Source organism: Coregonus clupeaformis, chromosome 34 (genome assembly GCF_020615455.1).
Source record: "Coregonus clupeaformis isolate EN_2021a chromosome 34, ASM2061545v1, whole genome shotgun sequence".
NCBI lineage: Eukaryota > Metazoa > Chordata > Actinopteri > Salmoniformes > Salmonidae > Coregonus > Coregonus clupeaformis.
This window is the reverse complement of record NC_059225.1, coordinates 17,200,516-17,218,217: the sequence shown is the minus strand read 5'-3', so window position 1 is coordinate 17,218,217 and position 17,702 is coordinate 17,200,516. Positions and strand designations below refer to the sequence as shown.

Below are 17,702 nucleotides of genomic sequence, written 5' to 3'. Positions count from 1 at the left end.
TCTAGGTGTGTTATAATATACACTACATGACCAAAAGTATGTGGACACCTGCTCGTCGAACATCTCATTCCAAAATCATGGGCATTAATATAGAATTGGTCCTCCCTTTGCTGCTATAACAGCCTCCACTCTTCTGGGAAGGCTTTCCACTAGATGTTGGAACATTGCTGCGGGGACTTGCTTCCATTCAGCCACAACAGCATTAGTGAGGTCGGGCACGGATGTTGGGCAATTAGGCCTGGCTGGCAGTCGGCGTTCCAATTCATCCCAAAGGTGTTCGATGGGGTTGAGGCCAGGGCTCTGTGCAGGCCAGTCAAGTTCTTGCACACCGATCTTGACAAACCATTTCTGTATGGACCTCACTTTGTGCAGGTAAGGGCCTTCCCCAAACTGTTGCCACAAAGTTGGAAGCACAGAATCGTCTGCTGTAATATTAAGATTTCTCTTCACTGGAACTAAGGGGCCTAGCCGAACCATGAAAAACAGCCCCAGACCATTATTCCTCTTCCACCAAAGTATACAGTTGGCAGTATGCATTGGGCCAGGTAGCGTTCTCCTGGCATCCGCCAAACAAAGATTTGTCCATCGGACTGCCAGATGATGAAGCTCGATTCATCACTCCAGAGAACGCGTTTCCACTGCTCCAGAGTCCAATGGCGGCGGGCTTTGCACCACTCCAGTCAACGCTTGGCATTGCGCAAGGTGATCTTAGGCTTGTGTGCGGCTGCTCGGCCATGGAAACCCATTTCATGAAGCTCCCGACAAATAGATATTGTGCTGACGTTGCTTCCAGAGGCAGTTTGGAACTCGGTAGAGTGTTGCAACCGAGGACAGACGTTTTTTACGCGTTACGCGCTTCAGCACTCGGCGGTCCCGTTCTGTGAGCTTGTGTGGCCTACCACTTCGCTGCTGAGCCATTGTTGTTCCTAGACGTTTACACTTCACAATAACAGCACGTACAGTTGACCGGGGCAGCTCTAGCAGGGCATACATTTGACTAACTAACTTGTTGGAAAGGTGGCATTCTATGCCACATTGAAAGTCACTGAGCTCTTCAGTAAGGCCATTCTACTGCCAATATTTGTCTATGGAGATTGCATGGCTGTGTGCTCAACTGTTATACACCTGTCAGCAACGGGTGTGGCTGAAATAGCTGAATCCACTAATTTGAAGGGGTGTCCACATACTTTTGAATATTCAGTGTATAGAGCTGGCCCGGTCACTCCTCTGACCTTAACAGCTAACCTCACATAACCCCTGGCTCCATCCAAGAGTCCATTCACCAGTTGGCACCTGAGAGAGAGGGAGCGAGAAAGAGAGAGAGAAATGAATATAGGCGTTAAGTTAAAAAAACAGGTCTGCTATGGTTGTAATGGTCCCATTAGTGGACAAGATGATTGGCTAAATGAAAGGAGAGAGGATTTGATTGGCTCAGGGTCAGACATTGAGATCTAGGAACCAGATGGACAGACTGACTAACTAATGTAACCAGACAGGAAGGTAAACAGAGTCAAGACCCTGTCGTAGGAATTACATAGTCAATCAATCAACCAATCAGTGATTGAGGTCACTGAACATGGTTGAGAAGTTCTGCTTCTCTGAACAGGTCTGTGTGTTACAACAGTGGACTTTCTAACTTCTGTGTCCTGGTTTATATTCACTATATATTTATCATGTGTTGGGGTGCTAACTGACCGTTAATACTGCGGTTCTGTTGTTTCATTGGTCCAGGATGGTTGCCGGGGCAATTAGGAGGCCGGTTGTTCCTCAGCTGGCCGCCCATGTTTTGTCTAACCATGCCTCCTCTCCTCTGACCCCCCGAGAGAGCGCGCGAGAGAGAGAAAGTTAGAAGCCTGAGAGATATTCAGAGAAATCTACAGATAGTTTCCACTGTTTTACCTACACCCCTACTAAATATGAACACATGCACACACAGTTCTCACCATCTCTCCAGGCCACCTCCCTCCTCTCTGTGGTAGGCCTGGCCAGCCTGAAGAGAAGCCCTCCTCTTCCTCCTGAACCTCCTCTTCCTCACTACCATACTCTTCGTGATGGTCACTGAGACAGAGAGTGAGAGAGAGAATGATGAGACAGTGAATGATGAGACAGTGAAGTGTAAAAATGCAAAATGCACCCTTCCTCTACATCAAATCAAATGTATTGGTCACATACACATGGTTAGCAGATGTTATTGCGAGTGTAGTGAAATGCTTGTGCTTCTAGTTCCGACAGTGCAGCAATATCTAGCAAGTAATATCTAACAGTTCCACAACAAAAACCTAATACAAAAATATAAGTAAAGGAATGGAATATGAATATATAAATATATGGATGAGCATTGTCATTGTCAGAGCGGCATAGGCTAAGATTTTACATTTACATTTTAGTCATTTAGCAGACGCTCTTATCCAGAGCGACTTACAGTTAATGCATACATTATTTTTTTATTTTTTTCATACTGGCCCCCCGATGCAATAGATAGTATAGAATATAGTATACAGTATATACATATGAGATGGGTAATGCAAGATATGTAAACATTATTAAAGTGGCATTATTAAAGTGACTAGTGTTCCATTTATTAAAGTGGCCAGTGATTTTGAAGTCTGTATGTAGGCAGTATTTTTTATGTATTTGTAGATAATGTCTACCGCCAGAATGAAAGCACTACATATGAAAGAAACTATTTTGTTGTTTAAAAAAAGGACTCGTCAAAACCAATATGTCTATGGTCAATACACTGGGTGGAAGAAAGACAGTCTGATGGCCTTGAGAAATAAGCTGTTTTTCAGTCTCTCGGTCCCAGCTTTGATGCACCTGTACTGACCTCGCCTTCTGCATGATAGCGGGGTGAACAGGCAGTGGCTCGGGTGGTAGTTGTCCTTGATTATCTTTTTGGCCTTCCTGTGATATCGGGTGCTGTAGGTGTCTTGGAGGGCAGGTAGTTTGCCCCCGGTGATGCGTTGTGCAGACCGCACCACCCTCTGGAGAGCCCTGCGGTTGTGGGCGGTGCAGTTGCCGTACCAGGCGGTGATACAGCCCGACAGGATGCTCTCAATTGTGCATCTGTAAAAGTTTGTGAGGGTTTTAGGTGACAGGCCAAATTTCTTCAGCCTCCTGAGGTTGAAGAGACGCTGTTGCACCTTCTTCACCACACTGTCTGTGTAGGTGGACCATTTCAGTTTGTCAGTGATAGGTACGCCGAGGAACTTAAAACTTTCTCCACTGCTGTCCCGCCGATGTGGATAGGGGGGTACTCCCTCTGCTGTTTCCTGAAGTCCACGATCATCTCCTTTTGTTTTTTTGACATTGAGTGAGAGGTTATTTTCCTGACACCACACTCCGAGAGCCCTCACCTCCTCCCTGTAGGCCGTCTCATCGTTGTTGGTAGTCAAGCCTACTACTGTTGTGTCGTCTGCAAACTTGATGATTGAGTTGGAGGCTTGCATGGCTACGCAGTCATGGGTGAACAGGGAGTACAGGAGGGGGCTGAGCACACACCCTTGTGGGGCTGCAGTGTTGAGGATCAGCAAGTGGAGGTGTTGTTTCCTACCTTCACCACCTGGGGGCGGCCCGTCAGGAAGTTCAGGACCCAATTGCACAGGGCGGGGTTGAGACCCAGGGCCTCAAGCTTGATGATGAGCTTGGAAGGTACTATGGTGTTGAATGCTGAGCTATAGTCAATGAACAGCATTCTTACATAGGTATTCCTCTTGTCCAGATGGGATAGGGCAGTGTGATGGCGATTGCATCATCTGTGGACCTATTGGGGCGGTATGCAAATTTAAGTGGGTCTAGAGTCACAGGTAAGGTGGAGGTGATATGATCCTTGACTAGTCTCTCAAAGCACTTCATGATGAAGTGAGTGCTACAGGGCGATAGTCATTTAGTTCAGTTACCTTGCAGTCTTGGGTACAGGAACAATGGTGGACATCTTGAAGCATGTGGGGACAGCAGACTGGGATAGGGAGAGATTGCATATGTCCGTAAACACACCAGCCAGCTGGTCAGCGCATGCTCTGAGGACGTGGCTAGGAATGTCGTCTGTGCCGGCAGCCTTGCGAGGGCTAGCATGTTTAAATGTCTTACTCACGTCGGCCACGGAGAAGGAGAGCCCACAGTCCTTAGTAGCTGGCTGCGTCAGTGGCACTGTCAAAGCGGGCATAGAACTTGTTTAGCTTGTCTGGCAGCAAGACGTCGGTGTCCGCGGCGTGGCTGGTTTTTCTTTTGTAGTTCGTAATTGTTTGTAAACCCTGCCACATACGTCTCGTGTCTAAGCCGTTGAATTGTGACTCCACTTTGTATCGATTTTGACGTTTTGCCTGTTTGATTGTCTTGCGGAGGGAACGACCACTCTGTTTGTATTCTGCCATATTCCCAGTCACCTTGCCATGGTTAAATGCAGTGGTTCGTGCTTTCAGTTTTTCACGAATGCTGCCATCTATCCACGGTTTCTGGTTGAGGTAGGTTTTAATAGTCACAGTGGGTACGGCGTCTCCTATACACTTCCTTATAAACCCACTCACCGAATCAGCGTATACATCTATATACAGTGGGGAAAAAAAGTATTTAGTCAGCCACCAATTGTGCAAGTTCTCCCACTTAAAAAGATGAGAGGCCTGTAATTTTCATCATAGGTACACGTCAACTATGACAGACAAATTGAGGAAAAAAAATCCAGAAAATCACATTGTAGGATTTTTAATGAATTTATTTGCTAATTATGGTGGAAAATAAGTATTTGGTCACCTACAAACAAGCAAGATTTCTGGCTCTCACAGACCTGTAACTTCTTCTTTAAGAGGCTCCTCTGTCCTCCACTGTTACCTGTATTAATGGCACCTGTTTGAACTTGTTATCAGTATAAAAGACACCTGTCCACAACCTCAAACAGTCACACTCCAAACTCCACTATGGCCAAGACCAAAGAGCTGTCAAAGGACACCAGAAACAAAATTGTAGACCTGCACCAGGCTGGGAAGACTGAATCTGCAATAGGTAAGCAGCTTGGTTTGAAGAACTCAACTGTGGGAGCAATTATTAGGAAATGGAAGACATACAAGACCACTGATAATCTCCCTCGATCTGGGGCTCCACGCAAGATCTCACCCCGTGGGGTCAAAATGATCACAAGAACGGTGACCAAAAATCCCAGAACCACACGGGGGGACCTAGTGAATGACCTGCAGAGAGCTGGTTCAAAGTAACAAAGCCTACCATCAGTAACACACTACGCCGCCAGGGACTCAAATCCTGCAGTGCCAGACGTGTCCCCCTGCTTAAGCCAGTACATGTCCAGGCCCGTCTGAAGTTTGCTAGAGTGCATTTGGATGATCCAGAAGAGGATTGGGAGAATGTCATATGGTCAGATGAAACCAAAATAGAACTTTTTGGTAAAAACTCAACTCGTCGTGTTTGGAGAACAAAGAATGCTGAGTTGCATCCAAAGAACACCATACCTACTGTGAAGCATGGGGGTGGAAACATCATGCTTTGGGGCTGTTTTTTCTGCAAAGGGACCAGGACGACTGATCCGTGTAAAGGAAAGAATGAATGGGGCCATGTATCGTGAGATTTTGAGTGAAAACCTCCTTCCATCAGCAAGGGCATTGAAGATGAAACGTGGCTGGGTCTTTCAGCATGACAATGATCCCAAACACACCGCCCGGGCAACGAAGGAGTGGCTTCGTAAGAAGCATTTCAAGGTCCTGGAGTGGCCTAGCCAGTCTCCAGATCTCAACCCCATAGAAAATCTTTGGAGGGGAGTTGAAAGTCCGTGTTGCCCAGCGACAGCCCCAAAACATCACTGCTCTAGAGGAGATCTGCATGGAGGAATGGGCCAAAATACCAGCAACAGTGTGTGAAAACCTTGTGAAGACTTACAGAAAACGTTTGACCTGTGTCATTGCCAACAAAGGGTATATAACAAAGTATTGAGAAACTTTTGTTATTGACTAAATACTTATTTTCCACCATAATTTGCAAATAAATTCATTAAAAATCCTACAATGTGATTTTCTGGTTGACGTGTACCTATGATGAAACCTATGATGAAAATTACAGGCCTCTCTCATCTTTTTAAGTGGGAGAACTTGCACAATTGGTGGCTGACTAAATACTTTTTTTCCCCACTGTAATTCTCAGAGGCTACCCAGAACGTATCCCAGTCCGCGTGATCAAAACAATCTTGAAGCGTGGATTCCAATTGGTCAGACCAGCGTTGAATAGTCCTAAGCGCGGGTGCTTCCTGTTTGAGTTTCTGCCTATAGGAAGGGAGGAGCAAAATGGAGTCGTGGTAAGATTTGCCAAAAGGAGCGTGGGGGAGGACCTTGTATGCAATTAGTATAACAATGATCCAGCGTTTTTCCAGCGCGAGTGCTGCAGTCAAGTGGAGCAGTGGTCTAAGGCACTGCATCGCAGTGCTAGCTGTGCCACTAGAGATCCTGGTTTGAATCCAGGCTCTGTCGTAGCCGGCCGCGACCAGGAGACCCATGGGGCGGCGCACAATTGGCCCAGCGTCGTCCAGGGTAGGAGAGGGAATGGCCGGCAGGGATGTAGCTCAGCTGGTAGAGCATGGCGTTTGCAACGCCAGGGTTGTGGGTTCGATTCCCACGGGGGGCCAGTATGAAAAAATGTAATATAAAATAATGTATGCACTAACTAACTGTAAGTCGCTCTGGATAAGAGCGTCTGCTAAATTACTAAAATGTAAAAAATGTAAATGTAATATGCTGATAGAATTTAGGTAGCCTTTTTCTCAAATTTGCTTTGTTAAAATCCCCAGCTACAATAAATGCAGCCTCAGGACATATGGTTTCCAGTTTGCATAAAGTCCAGTGAAGTTCCTTGAGGGCCGTCGTGGTATCGGCTTGAGGGGGGATATACACGGCTGTAACAATAACCGAAGAGAATTCTCTTGGGAGATAATACGGTCGGCATTTGATTGTGAGGAATTCTAGGTCGGGTGAACAAAATTACTTGAGTTCCTGTGTGTTGTTACAATTACACCATGAGTTGTTAGTCATGAAACATACCCCCCCACCCTTCTTCTTCCCGGAGAGATGTTTATTCCTGTCGGCGCGATGTACTGAGAACCCAGATGGCTGCTTGGACGGGGACAGTATATCCCGAGAGAGCCACGTTTCCGTCAAACTTAGTATGTTACAATCCCTGATATCTCTGGAAAGCAACCCTTGCCCTGATCTCGTCCACATTGGTCTGGAAATGGACTGGACATTAGCGAGTAATATACTCAGAAGCGATGAGTGGTGTGCGTGTCTCCTAAGTCTGACTAGGAGACCGCTCCGGCTCCCTCTCCTCCAGCGGCGTTGTTTTGGGTCGGCCTCTGGAATCAGTTCAAATGCCCTGGGTGGTGCGAACAAAGCATCCGCTTCGGGAAAGTCGTATTCCTGGTCGTAGTGCTCGTAAGTTGACACTGCTCTGTTATCCAATAGTTCTTCCCGGCTGTATGTATTAACACTTAAGATTTTCTGGGCTAACAATGTAAGAAATAATACATCAAAAAACAAAATACTGCAAAGTTTCCTAAGGACTAGAAGCGAGGCAGCCCTCTCTGTCGGTGCCATCTTTAGTGAGGTAATCACTGATCTGACAGATTGGGTGAACACAAGGATCCATAGATCAGCGATAATTCCAAGAAAGGCAACTGTAGACATGCCGTCCCCAATGAATGATGCAATTAGTGACAATTCAAACTAGAATATACTGATAGTAACAAAACATGTGCCCGTTAGAGAGCCACCGCCTGGTCGACATTAATGTTCTTGCATATGTTGAGTGTTGACAGTGTTTGCAACCTGTGTGACTGATTTATATGCATTTGTGCGCCAGACCACGCCCACGTGAATGTTTATTGGTCAATAGCGGCCATGTTGTTTTAGGTACTAGTCTGGAAAATATTGCGTTGAGAGACATTTGTCCATAGATGCCACAGTGTATCAAGTTTCATGCAGATCGGTCATTTGGTGTCAGAGTAGTGTTGAAGTGTTTTTCACAAAATTCTAAATGGTGGAAAATCCATCATGGCAAACTTGTTCCTTGTAAGGAGAGGGACTTATGTACCGAATTGTATGACTTTAGGTCAAACGGAGTGAGGGGCGTGACCTTTCAAAGTTTGCATTTTTTAATCGCTTGTTATAGTGCCCCCATTTGGCCAGTCAGTGTAATTTTGTAAATGCCGGATCTCTATGGCAAGACGCATCATTCACTCAAGTGTCGTCAGAATCGGGCCAGTGCCGTCTGAGAAATCGCGTGACGAACGTACGAGTGTACTAAGGGACAGAGACAGATCCACAGTCCATCATGGCTTCACTGTGTTGTAATGTGTTGTAGTACCTCCCGGCAGCCAGGGGGCACTGTGAGAGCCTGCCTCCAGGGATGGTGACCTTCACCCCCTCCAGCCTCTCCAGTCTCCTCCTCTCCAGGTCATGTCTCAGGTCTCCTGGGTCACTCACCACCTGCTGCTGCCTCTGTTCACACACACACACACAACAATCAATACATCCATCAGCCAATCAATCCATCCATCTATCCATCGACATTATCAATCATTCACCATTTAAAAACATGCATTCTACCTGCATGCGGCCAACTTTGGAGAAGAGAGGTTCCATATCAGGCTCTGACAGACTCATGTTGAACCGCCTAGAGAGGAGAAGAGAAGGAAAAAGGAATAAAATATAGCTACAGTTTATAAACAGCACATTGAAGGCTTAAACATAAAGCCATGCCTCTTAAGTCTCATCACCGTAGTACCCAGGCGTGTGTGTGTGTACCTGTTCAGAGTAGGCCTCTCTTCCTCCTGCTCCTCCTCAGGCAGACCTCCATCTTGGGCACCACAGAAACGCTCAGTCAGCGTTACACCATCACCCCTAAAGTAATGCTCTGGAGAGATGGGGTGAGAGAGATAAATATCTATAGGTTCTGTCTAAATGTGTGTGAAGGCGTGTCTATGGGCTGTGCATGCGAGTGTGTGTGTACAAGTGACTGTGTGTGCGTGCCCATCTTCGAGTTGTGTGTAGTATTTCTGCGTTTCGTGTCCTAACCTTTCACCTGGTGCACCAGGGTGATGATCTCCTGGGCAAAAGTCCCAGAGTGCATTGTGGACTCCCGGTACGTCCCAGAATGCTCTAGCATGGGTAGGAAGTCGAGGCGCCTGCGGCCCACGTTGACCAGATCCAACGACAGCTGGCGGTCTGAAGAGTAGCACAGCTGGCTGTAGAGGAGAGAGAGATGAGCAATGGAGAGGAAGAAAGCGGAGTGCCTTTACCCTCTCGGATCAGGGCTGAATACCAGGGCTTAACTGTGTTGGATAATCAAGGCTAATTAATAATAGTACTAACAGCTTCTAATGTAGAGTGTATTGCTGTAGCTGGTTACTGTAGAGTGTACTGCTATAGCTGGGTAATGTAGAGTGTACTGCTGTAGCTGGTTACTGTAGAGTGTACTGCTATAGCTGGGTAATGTAGAGTGTACTGCTGTAGCTGGTTACTGTAGAGTGTACTGCTATAGCTGGGTAATGTAGAGTGTACTGCTGTAGCTGGTTACTGTAGAGTGTACTGCTATAGCTGGGTAATGTAGAGTGTACTGCTATAGCTGGGTAATGTAGAGTGTATTGCTGTAGCTGGTTACTGTAGAGTGTACTGCTATAGCTGGGTAATGTAGAGTGTATTGCTGTAGCTGGTTACTGTAGAGTGTACTGCTATAGCTGGGTAATGTAGAGTGTATTGCTGTAGCTGGTTACTGTAGAGTGTACTGCTATAGCTGGGTAATGTAGAGTGTACTGCTGTAGCTGGTTACTGTAGAGTGTACTGCTATAGCTGGGTAATGTAGAGTGTACTGCTGTAGCTGGTTACTGTAGAGTGTGCTGCTGTAGCTGGTTACTGTAGAGTGTGCTGCTATAGCTGGGTAATGTAGAGTGTACTGCTGTAGCTGGTTACTGTAGAGTGTGCTGCTGTAGCTGGTTACTGTAGAGTGTGCTGCTATAGCTGGGTAATGTAGAGTGTACTGCTGTAGCTGGTTACTGTAGAGTGTGCTGCTATAGCTGGGTAATGTAGAGTGTACTGCTGTAGCTGGTTACTGTAGAGTGTGCTGCTGTAGCTGGTTACTGTAGAGTGTGCTGCTGTAGCTGGTTACTGTAGAGTGTGCTGCTGTAGCTGGTTACTGTAGAGTGTGCTGCTGTAGCTGGTTACTGTAGAGTGTGCTGCTGTAGCTGGGTAATGTAGAGTGTGCTGCTGTAGCTGGTTACTGTAGAGTGTGCTGCTGTAGCTGGGTAATGTAGAGTGTACTGCTGTAGCTGGGTAATGTAGAGTGTACTGCTGTAGCTGGGTAATGTAGAGTGTACTGCTGTAGCTGGTTACTGTAGAGTGTGCTGCTGTAGCTGGTTACTGTAGAGTGTACTACTGATTTAAGTAAAAACTGTAGTTTGGGGCAGCAGTCATTTTTTTAAATTCAATTTGTTGAAGGGAGTTAAGTGGTTTTCTGCTGGATCTCTTCTGTAAATAAAATTTAGCTCAACATTTTACTGAACAACCTTACCTTGACCAAAGTATCTGTAAAACACACTATACTTACCTTTACATTTGAAAGCAAAAATGACTGATTAAGTATACCATCTACAAGAGCTGTTGGTTTGAATTATTTGCAAAAAGGCACTTAAGACCAAATAAGGCCTGTAGGAGTTTGAAACGCAACAGGAAGAGAGTGAGACATTTCTCGTCCCCAGGGATGTATTAGTGAAACGCTGAATGCTAGTTGAGATAACGGGCGGTAACGTAAATGCTTATGCTAACAAAGCGTATGTGGCGTAGAAGGTGTGTAATCGCACTGCAGGAAATAAAAAAGGTGTGAACAGCGTTTAACCTCTACTACATCCCTGACCACTTCCTGTGCCAGTGTGAGGTCATGTAAAGGACACTGGCATGGGTCAAAGGTGAAAGGTCATGCTTCTTTCAATTTTTTTCACTCTGCATTTCTCGTCAATCAACTTCTGGATGTCAGTGATCCACTTCCTGTGGTAAAAAGGTCAGCAGTGTGGTTCTTATCCTTGATTGGTCTAAAATTGGACAGTGTGGCTCGTTCTTGAATGGTCCAAAGTAGACAGTGTGGTTCTTGTCTGTGATTGGTCCAATGTGGACAGTATGGTCTCTTAAAGGAGTCGTTATCCTTGTGAGCAGGTTGCATCTTGAGTATGTAGTGTAGACTGCGAAGGGCAGATCCCATCAGTATAGGAGACCTTATTACTAAGGGGTTTTTGAGCGCAATACTCAGTGTTTTCATAAGGATTCATCCACACTGAACTACTTTAGTTCTTATTTTTCTCCAAGTGTTGATTCTGGGGCCTTTTCACTAGGCTGAGTCCAGTTTCTCTGTCAGGAATAGTCCTCACTGGGTTGGGTTTCCCCTTGCTGTTGTAGTACTTTGACAGAGCTCTGTTTCCCTGGTGCAAAACGGATGACAGTTCATCAATAGTCATATGGTTCTGAGAGCCTCTTGGAGAAGAGACGTTCTTAGAGCTTGATGATTCTTCCTGCCTGAGAAGTCCATGAGTATCAGGGTCAATAGTGGTGGTACAGTTAGTGGAAAAGCTTCTAAGAGTCAAACCAAAAGCTTTATTTTCACGTGTTAAGTCCCAAAGTCGTTTTCACTCTTTTCAACATGGTGGTTATCGGCAGACATTCATCAACCACTGCTTTTCTGACTGGACATCATCCTGATATTCTCCAGACCTTCACATTGCCTTCTGCTCCTCTCCACTCTTGCTTGTGTCTACTAGTTGGTCACCCAAGCCTTCATTTCATGCAGAAGGTTGATTACTGTTGATGTGTTTAATGACTGTGCTTCTCCATCCAATGACTTGGATTCTCCCTGGTCTGTTCACATCCATATTACTTAAGCTGTAGCATCCAGTCTTTACTTGTAGTCATGCATCAAGCGGTGACCTCTGGTCTGGTAGAGCTCAAAGCGAGTTGTAATATGAACCTGTAGCGTTCGGTTGCTTTCAGGGCAACATCGTTACTTTGGGTTGTCCTTCAGAGGTGAGATCAACTCAGTGCTGTGCTTTCAATTTATGCTGTCAATTTCTTTGAGTCAACAGTTTTGTTGAAAGGAGAGCAGGTTGAAACACACTGTGGTCAAAAAAGCCATGTGTATCAGAGGCCAGGCATCTGAGTATCTGTGGTGTAAATGTTGAGGAAATTTTGGATCCATTTTGGCCTCAGAATTAAAGGTTTTGTGATGCAGTGGTTACATCGAGTCCGAGTCTATTATTAGGATAACCGTTTCTCGAAAATCCTTTAGGCTTTGAGACTCAAGAGCATCATTGTTGATGACGGTGAGCAATACCACGCTTGAGATCGCTAAAGGTCTTTGGAAAGCTTCACAGTGGGAATGAGTCCATCTCGCATAAAGCACTTTGGATGAAGAATGAAAATTGTCCTAGTATTTTTTGTGTGTCTTTGACAGATAAAGTATAAAGATCCTCTAGGACAGTGTTTTCCAACCTTGGTCTTCGAGAACCTCAACAGTACACATTTTCGTTGTAGCCCTGGACAAACACACCTCATTCAACTCATTGAGGGATTGATGATTAGTTGACAAGTTGAATCGGATGTGCTTGTCCAGGGCTACAATAAAAATGTGTACTGTTGGGGGTACTGGAGGACCAGGGTTGGGAAACACTGCTCTAGGAGTCTGCAGAATACTATACACAGTCAATGACGGAAAGAACATGTTGACTTACCTTTAAACATTGATCTGAATGAAAGACAGTCTTGATTAGAGCTGGTGTTTTGGTGTATGTATCATCTTGCAGAGTATGGTAAGGGGAATTGCCTGGCTCAGTGACTAGCACTAAAACACTTTGCTTCTGAAATAAGTCCTTTCACAAGGGTCTTTCTCTGATTAGCTGATCAAGAGCTGATCATTCCAAGTTTTTCTCAAGGCATTGAAAACAACATGGTGGTTCCAAACGGATGTTCCTGAAGTTCAGGGCACTTTCCCCGCCCAAATCGTCTTCAGTTAGCCCCAGACCAAGACACAGATCCAGCCATGCAGTGGCTCAGTGACTGACATCTTATCAGGCTCACCAACTCCATATGTATATTAGGGCAATCCTTCACCATACCAGGGAGACGCTTCTGCAGTTAGTGCTCAGTTTGGTTAGCACCAAGACTTTTCCATTTTGTCCAGTAATGGGTTCTGGCTTTTCCTCTGAGACTCAGGTCAATCAGCTGTAGAGTGAGTAGCAGAACGGTCTTCTCCACTCTTTACCTCCCAGAGGTCCTTCAGCACGTTACACCATGCAGGCTCCTTGCTCTGTATAATTCCCTTGTGCTTGTTAAAATAATTTCAGTTGTGTAGGATGAGATGGGTCTGATGACGGTAAATCTTTGCAAACACACAGATGGTGTCTCTTCACACATCAGCTGGTTGGTCTCTTGGTTGTCAGGGCTGCTCTTAGGGAAGTTGCAACCACTCCCTTTGTGAGTTGCCAATCCTGTTGGGATGTTCATTTGGATGAAAGAGAGAATTCTGAAGAACTGATGAGGCAAACCTCTGCCCTGAGCAGATGAGGGTTAGAAGTAGAACTACAGATCCATTAGGTTACTCAGATGATAGGTAGCCTTCTACTCAGAAGCTGCCGTTCTTCTGTGGTATCTCTGTTCTCTATTGTTGTGAAGCTGGTCTGACATGTTCTGCTTCTCTGGATGAGTAAGAAACACATTTTTTAGGAGATCCCGACATGCTTGCTCGGAGTTGCTGTTAAGAATTGATTCCACCTTCATATAATGCGTTTGAGAATGTGAAGGACAATAATATAAAATGGCCACTGCTGAAAGAAGGCTTTGGCCATTCTCCATGTTTATCACTGTGTGATGCCCCACACCATGAAGGATTAGTTTGACCTAGGTATAGAAATTGCATCCCACCACAAATTCTCAGCATGTAGAATACTTGCTTTGTAGAATCCTTGCTTTGTAGAATCGAGAAATCAGTTTGACGAATCTTTCCTCTTCTAGCTTTCCTCCTCTCAGGGCTTCTGACTATACATGTCTTCCTGCAGTCGAAAGCGAGCGCTAAAAAGAAGCATGAACTTTCACCCTTGACCCCTAAACGTTGCTGTCCGAAACACCTTACCTATTCTGGCCCATGGTGCGCTTCATGTCCACTTTGATGGTGAGTGTCTCCTCCTTGCCGGCGCCTATGCGAGGCATTGCCATGTCGTTCTGATGCTGGTTCCAGTTGGGATTGAGATCTCTAAGCTGAGGTTTCCTGGGTCCCATCCTGCCCCGTGCTGGCGGCCGGCCTCCTCGCGGCCCTGGTCCCCGGTCCTGCTCCATGTCGCGCTCCTCTGCCCAGCCGGGCTCCTCCATTCTGGGCTCCATGTCCCAGTTGCCTCCTCTGGGTTGGTACCGCTGGTGCTCCGGAAGGGAGTGCTGGGTGTTGGCATCCCGGGGTCCGTACCCCTGCTGTCCCTGGAGGAGAGGTTGGTTCCTGGAGGGCCCCATCTGTCTCTTGCCACCCCGGGCTGGGACCCCCCTCGCCCCACAGAATGCACTGTTTCTGGCCTTGGGATCTGTGGGACTACCTCTATCCTGGAAGCCTATGGGGATGGCGCTCCCCTGACGGTTAGGGCTTCTTCTGGACTCATGTATAGTCCCTCTGCTCTCGTTGTGTGTAGGCTCTCTCCTCCCTTGATGGACAGGGCCCCTCCTCTCTTCATGGACAGGGCCCCTCCTCTCTTCATGGACAGGGCCCCTCCTCTCCTCATGGACAGGGCCCCTCCTCTCTTCATGGACAGGGCCCCTCCTCTCTTCATGGACAGGGCCCCTCCTCTCCGCATGGACAGGGCCCCTCCTCTCCTCATGGACAGGGCCCCTCCTCTCCGCATGGACAGGGCCCCTCCTCTCCGCATGGACAGGGCCCCTCCTCTCCGCATGGACAGGGCCCCTCCTCTCCTCATGGACAGGGCCCCTCCTCTCCTCATGGACAGGGCCCCTCCTCTCCTCATGGACAGGGCCCCTCCTCTCCTCATGGACAGGGCCCCTCCTCTCCTCATGGACAGGGCCCCTCCTCTCCTCATGGACAGGGCCCCTCCTCTCCTCATGTGCAGGCCGGCCCCTGGACTCCTCTCTGGTATTGGATCTGCTGCCTGACTTCCTGAACCGCTCCTCAGAGGCTCCGACCCGGTTATGATGGTGACCGAATCGGTCGTGGCTGTGGCTCCGGTTGCGGTCGGGGCCCTTGTGGTTGTAGTACGGTTCTGGCTCCCCGCTGTTCATTATACCATGGTCATGCTCCACGATGAGGGTTCCAGGCCCCTGGCCATCATGGCCCCCTGAGGGGCCACTGCACCCCAGTGGCCTTCCTCCGTCGTACCCTTCCCGGGGCATCTCCAACGAGGGGCGGCGCTCCCTAAACTCTGTCTCCCTCCTGTACCTGTGTCGACATAAAGAGCAGGTGACATGGTTCAGCACTAACAGATGACATACAATCATGCTGACTACACCTAACAGTTATATTAATTTGTAATGTAGCATTTGATTTATTTAGGAAAACATGTAGAATATGAATTAAATGTATTCACAGGCTCGCACAGCCTCTCTAGATTGCAGCGGGTAATAATAGTAAAGTTTTCAACTATATCATAAGTCATGTCATGCACTTAACTGGTTCTCAGGGATCACAGAGACATGTGATGCATTTTAAGCCATGCAATTAAATCTACAACTACTATACCGTCACACTATTACACAAGGGACAGTAGCAGAGTGAAGTTTGCACTTAGAAAAAACAGGAAGCTGGGTTCTCCTCTCCAATTTTCTTCTCTGGCTTTTGGTCATAAAACTCCAGCGGAACACTGCTCAAATTTACCCAGGATTCACCGCTTCAACAGTTTCCCTCCGGTTCCGGTCAGAGATGGTGCTCCGCTCTCTTTGCATGTCGTCTTTCCTCCTGTCTCTATAGGAACCGGAAAAATCTCCACCCCCACCCCTCCTCTCCCACTTCCCCCCACCCTGAACCCTCTCCCTGGGGCTGCGGTCCCTGGACCTCCCATGGCTTTGGTCCCTCTCTTCTCTCTGGTGGTGGCTAGGACTGTAGTGAGGGTGCTGCGGGGCCAGTGATGGCAGCCTCTCTCTGGGTAGCCTCTGCGGGGAGTGGGGCGGCCTCTCTCCTTCGCATCTCTGGAATTCTTCTTTCACTCGTCCTCTGTCACCCCCTCCTCCATCATGGGGGGAGAGCCTCCTGCGCTCGGCGTAGCCCAGCTCGTGAGGGGGCGGTGGGGTCCTGCGATGGTGGAAGTCCTCTGGGGGGAGGTGGTGGTCAGGCCTGTGGAGACCTGGAGAAAGAGGTCTTCTGTGGCCTTCTGGGCAAAGGTTCCCTCTAGGCATAGGTCTTCTGTGGCCATCTGGGTGGATCTCGTCCATGAAGCGGACCCACTGGTCCTCGTGAGGATCCCCAGGGCTGCGGTTCTCCTCCCAGGGCAGCCTGCCCAGGTCAGCCAGAACCTGCTGGGGGTCGAAGTCTGGGTCATCCCAGGGGAACCTCCGGCCATCCTGCCTCCGTGGACTGCCTCTGTAATAACACAAAAAATAATACATTTGAATTGTAAAGCACCTTTCATACAGTGTGCCGAGTTGAGCCAACATTGTGAAGGAAACGTATTGACCCACACACTGGACTAGCAGGTAAAATGAACAGTGTGCAAGGTATTCACCTGTGAGAATTGTGGGGCGATCGTGACCGTGGCCTTGACATTCTCTTCACCTTGAGAGATCAGTGGACAGAGAGAAATAGTATGAATGAGTAACATACTAAGATACTGAAATGACCACCACAAACCGTTCCCTAGCCGTGGCACCATACAACAAGCATCAACATCAGATGTTTACATTTTGGCAGATAATACCACTCTGGTTATGAGCTGCCACTTAATTCCCACGTTGTTTAACTTAGGAAACAAAGGGTTTGAAATGTACAACAGCTTAACACTGAATCAACTAAAGCCATGTTACTAGGCTAGCTATCTAGGCCAGGCTAAAAACCAACTTGCCACGAAGAAAACAGGGGACGATGAGGGCAGCTCAAAATGACATTTTTACAGTGTAGTTGTTTACAGCAGATTGACACACATAAATAAACATCTGAATGGTTAATGTTGGCCTACGCTGTCGTTGTAGCCAACTAGCTAGCTAACTAAGCTAGCATAGCTAATATTGCAATGTAGCTAGCTAGCATGGCACTTACCCAATTGCACGTTTCTATCGAAACTACAGGATACGAACACCAAAACACCAGTCTCGTACACACAATTGTATTATACAACTACACTACTAGCTAGTGCCTGAGTAATCTCTACTGATGTTACGTTTGATACCGGAACACCGATCTGTGCGTCGAAATCGCTAAGCCACAGATAGAACAATGAGACAGATATTTCACCGGATGTATAAATGTGAAGCATCCGCTTGGCGTTTCCACTCACGACAAGCTGTTGTCTGTCTTAGTGTAGTTGTAAAAATCTTTGTCTAAGCATTGTACTGATGCGTGTGTTTCTTCTTCTTCGTCTTCTTCTGTCTTCTTTCTTCTTCTTCGATGGGGTTTAACGGCAATTGGCATCCAATGTTATTGGTGCATTACCGCCACCAGCTGAACGGGGTACTGAATAATTAAAAAAAAAA

The 17,702-nt window shown here is 47.1% G+C and overlaps 1 protein-coding gene across 1 annotated transcript; it reads right to left on the bottom strand.

Moving 5' to 3' along the window:
• Positions 1–1,119: 1,119 nt before the first annotated feature.
• Positions 1,120–17,579, bottom strand: LOC121549802. The gene is made up of 11 exons (XM_041861692.2): positions 17,269–17,579; positions 16,739–16,788; positions 15,895–16,596; positions 14,158–15,459; positions 9,066–9,235; positions 8,796–8,904; positions 8,598–8,664; positions 8,356–8,489; positions 1,944–2,058; positions 1,696–1,810; positions 1,120–1,293 (listed from the first exon to the last, which is right to left on the bottom strand). Exons 2-11 carry the CDS (start codon positions 16,777–16,779, stop codon positions 1,280–1,282), a joined length of 2,769 nt encoding a protein of 922 aa, XP_041717626.2. The 5' UTR covers positions 16,780–16,788; positions 17,269–17,579; the 3' UTR covers positions 1,120–1,279.
• Positions 17,580–17,702: the final 123 nt, after the last annotated feature.

Excerpts from the sequence above, each read along its gene's own strand:
- LOC121549802 (XM_041861692.2), bottom strand. The coding sequence starts at position 16,779 with ATGTCAAGGCCACGGTCACGATCGCCCCACAATTCTCACAG. Across the intron at positions 8,905-9,065 it reads CCTGGTGCACCAGGTGAAAG|AGCATTACTTTAGGGGTGAT; the intron begins GTTAGGACACGA and ends CCATCTCTCCAG. Across the intron at positions 8,490-8,597 it reads CCAAAGTTGGCCGCATGCAG|AGGCAGCAGCAGGTGGTGAG; the intron begins GTAGAATGCATG and ends GTGTGTGAACAG.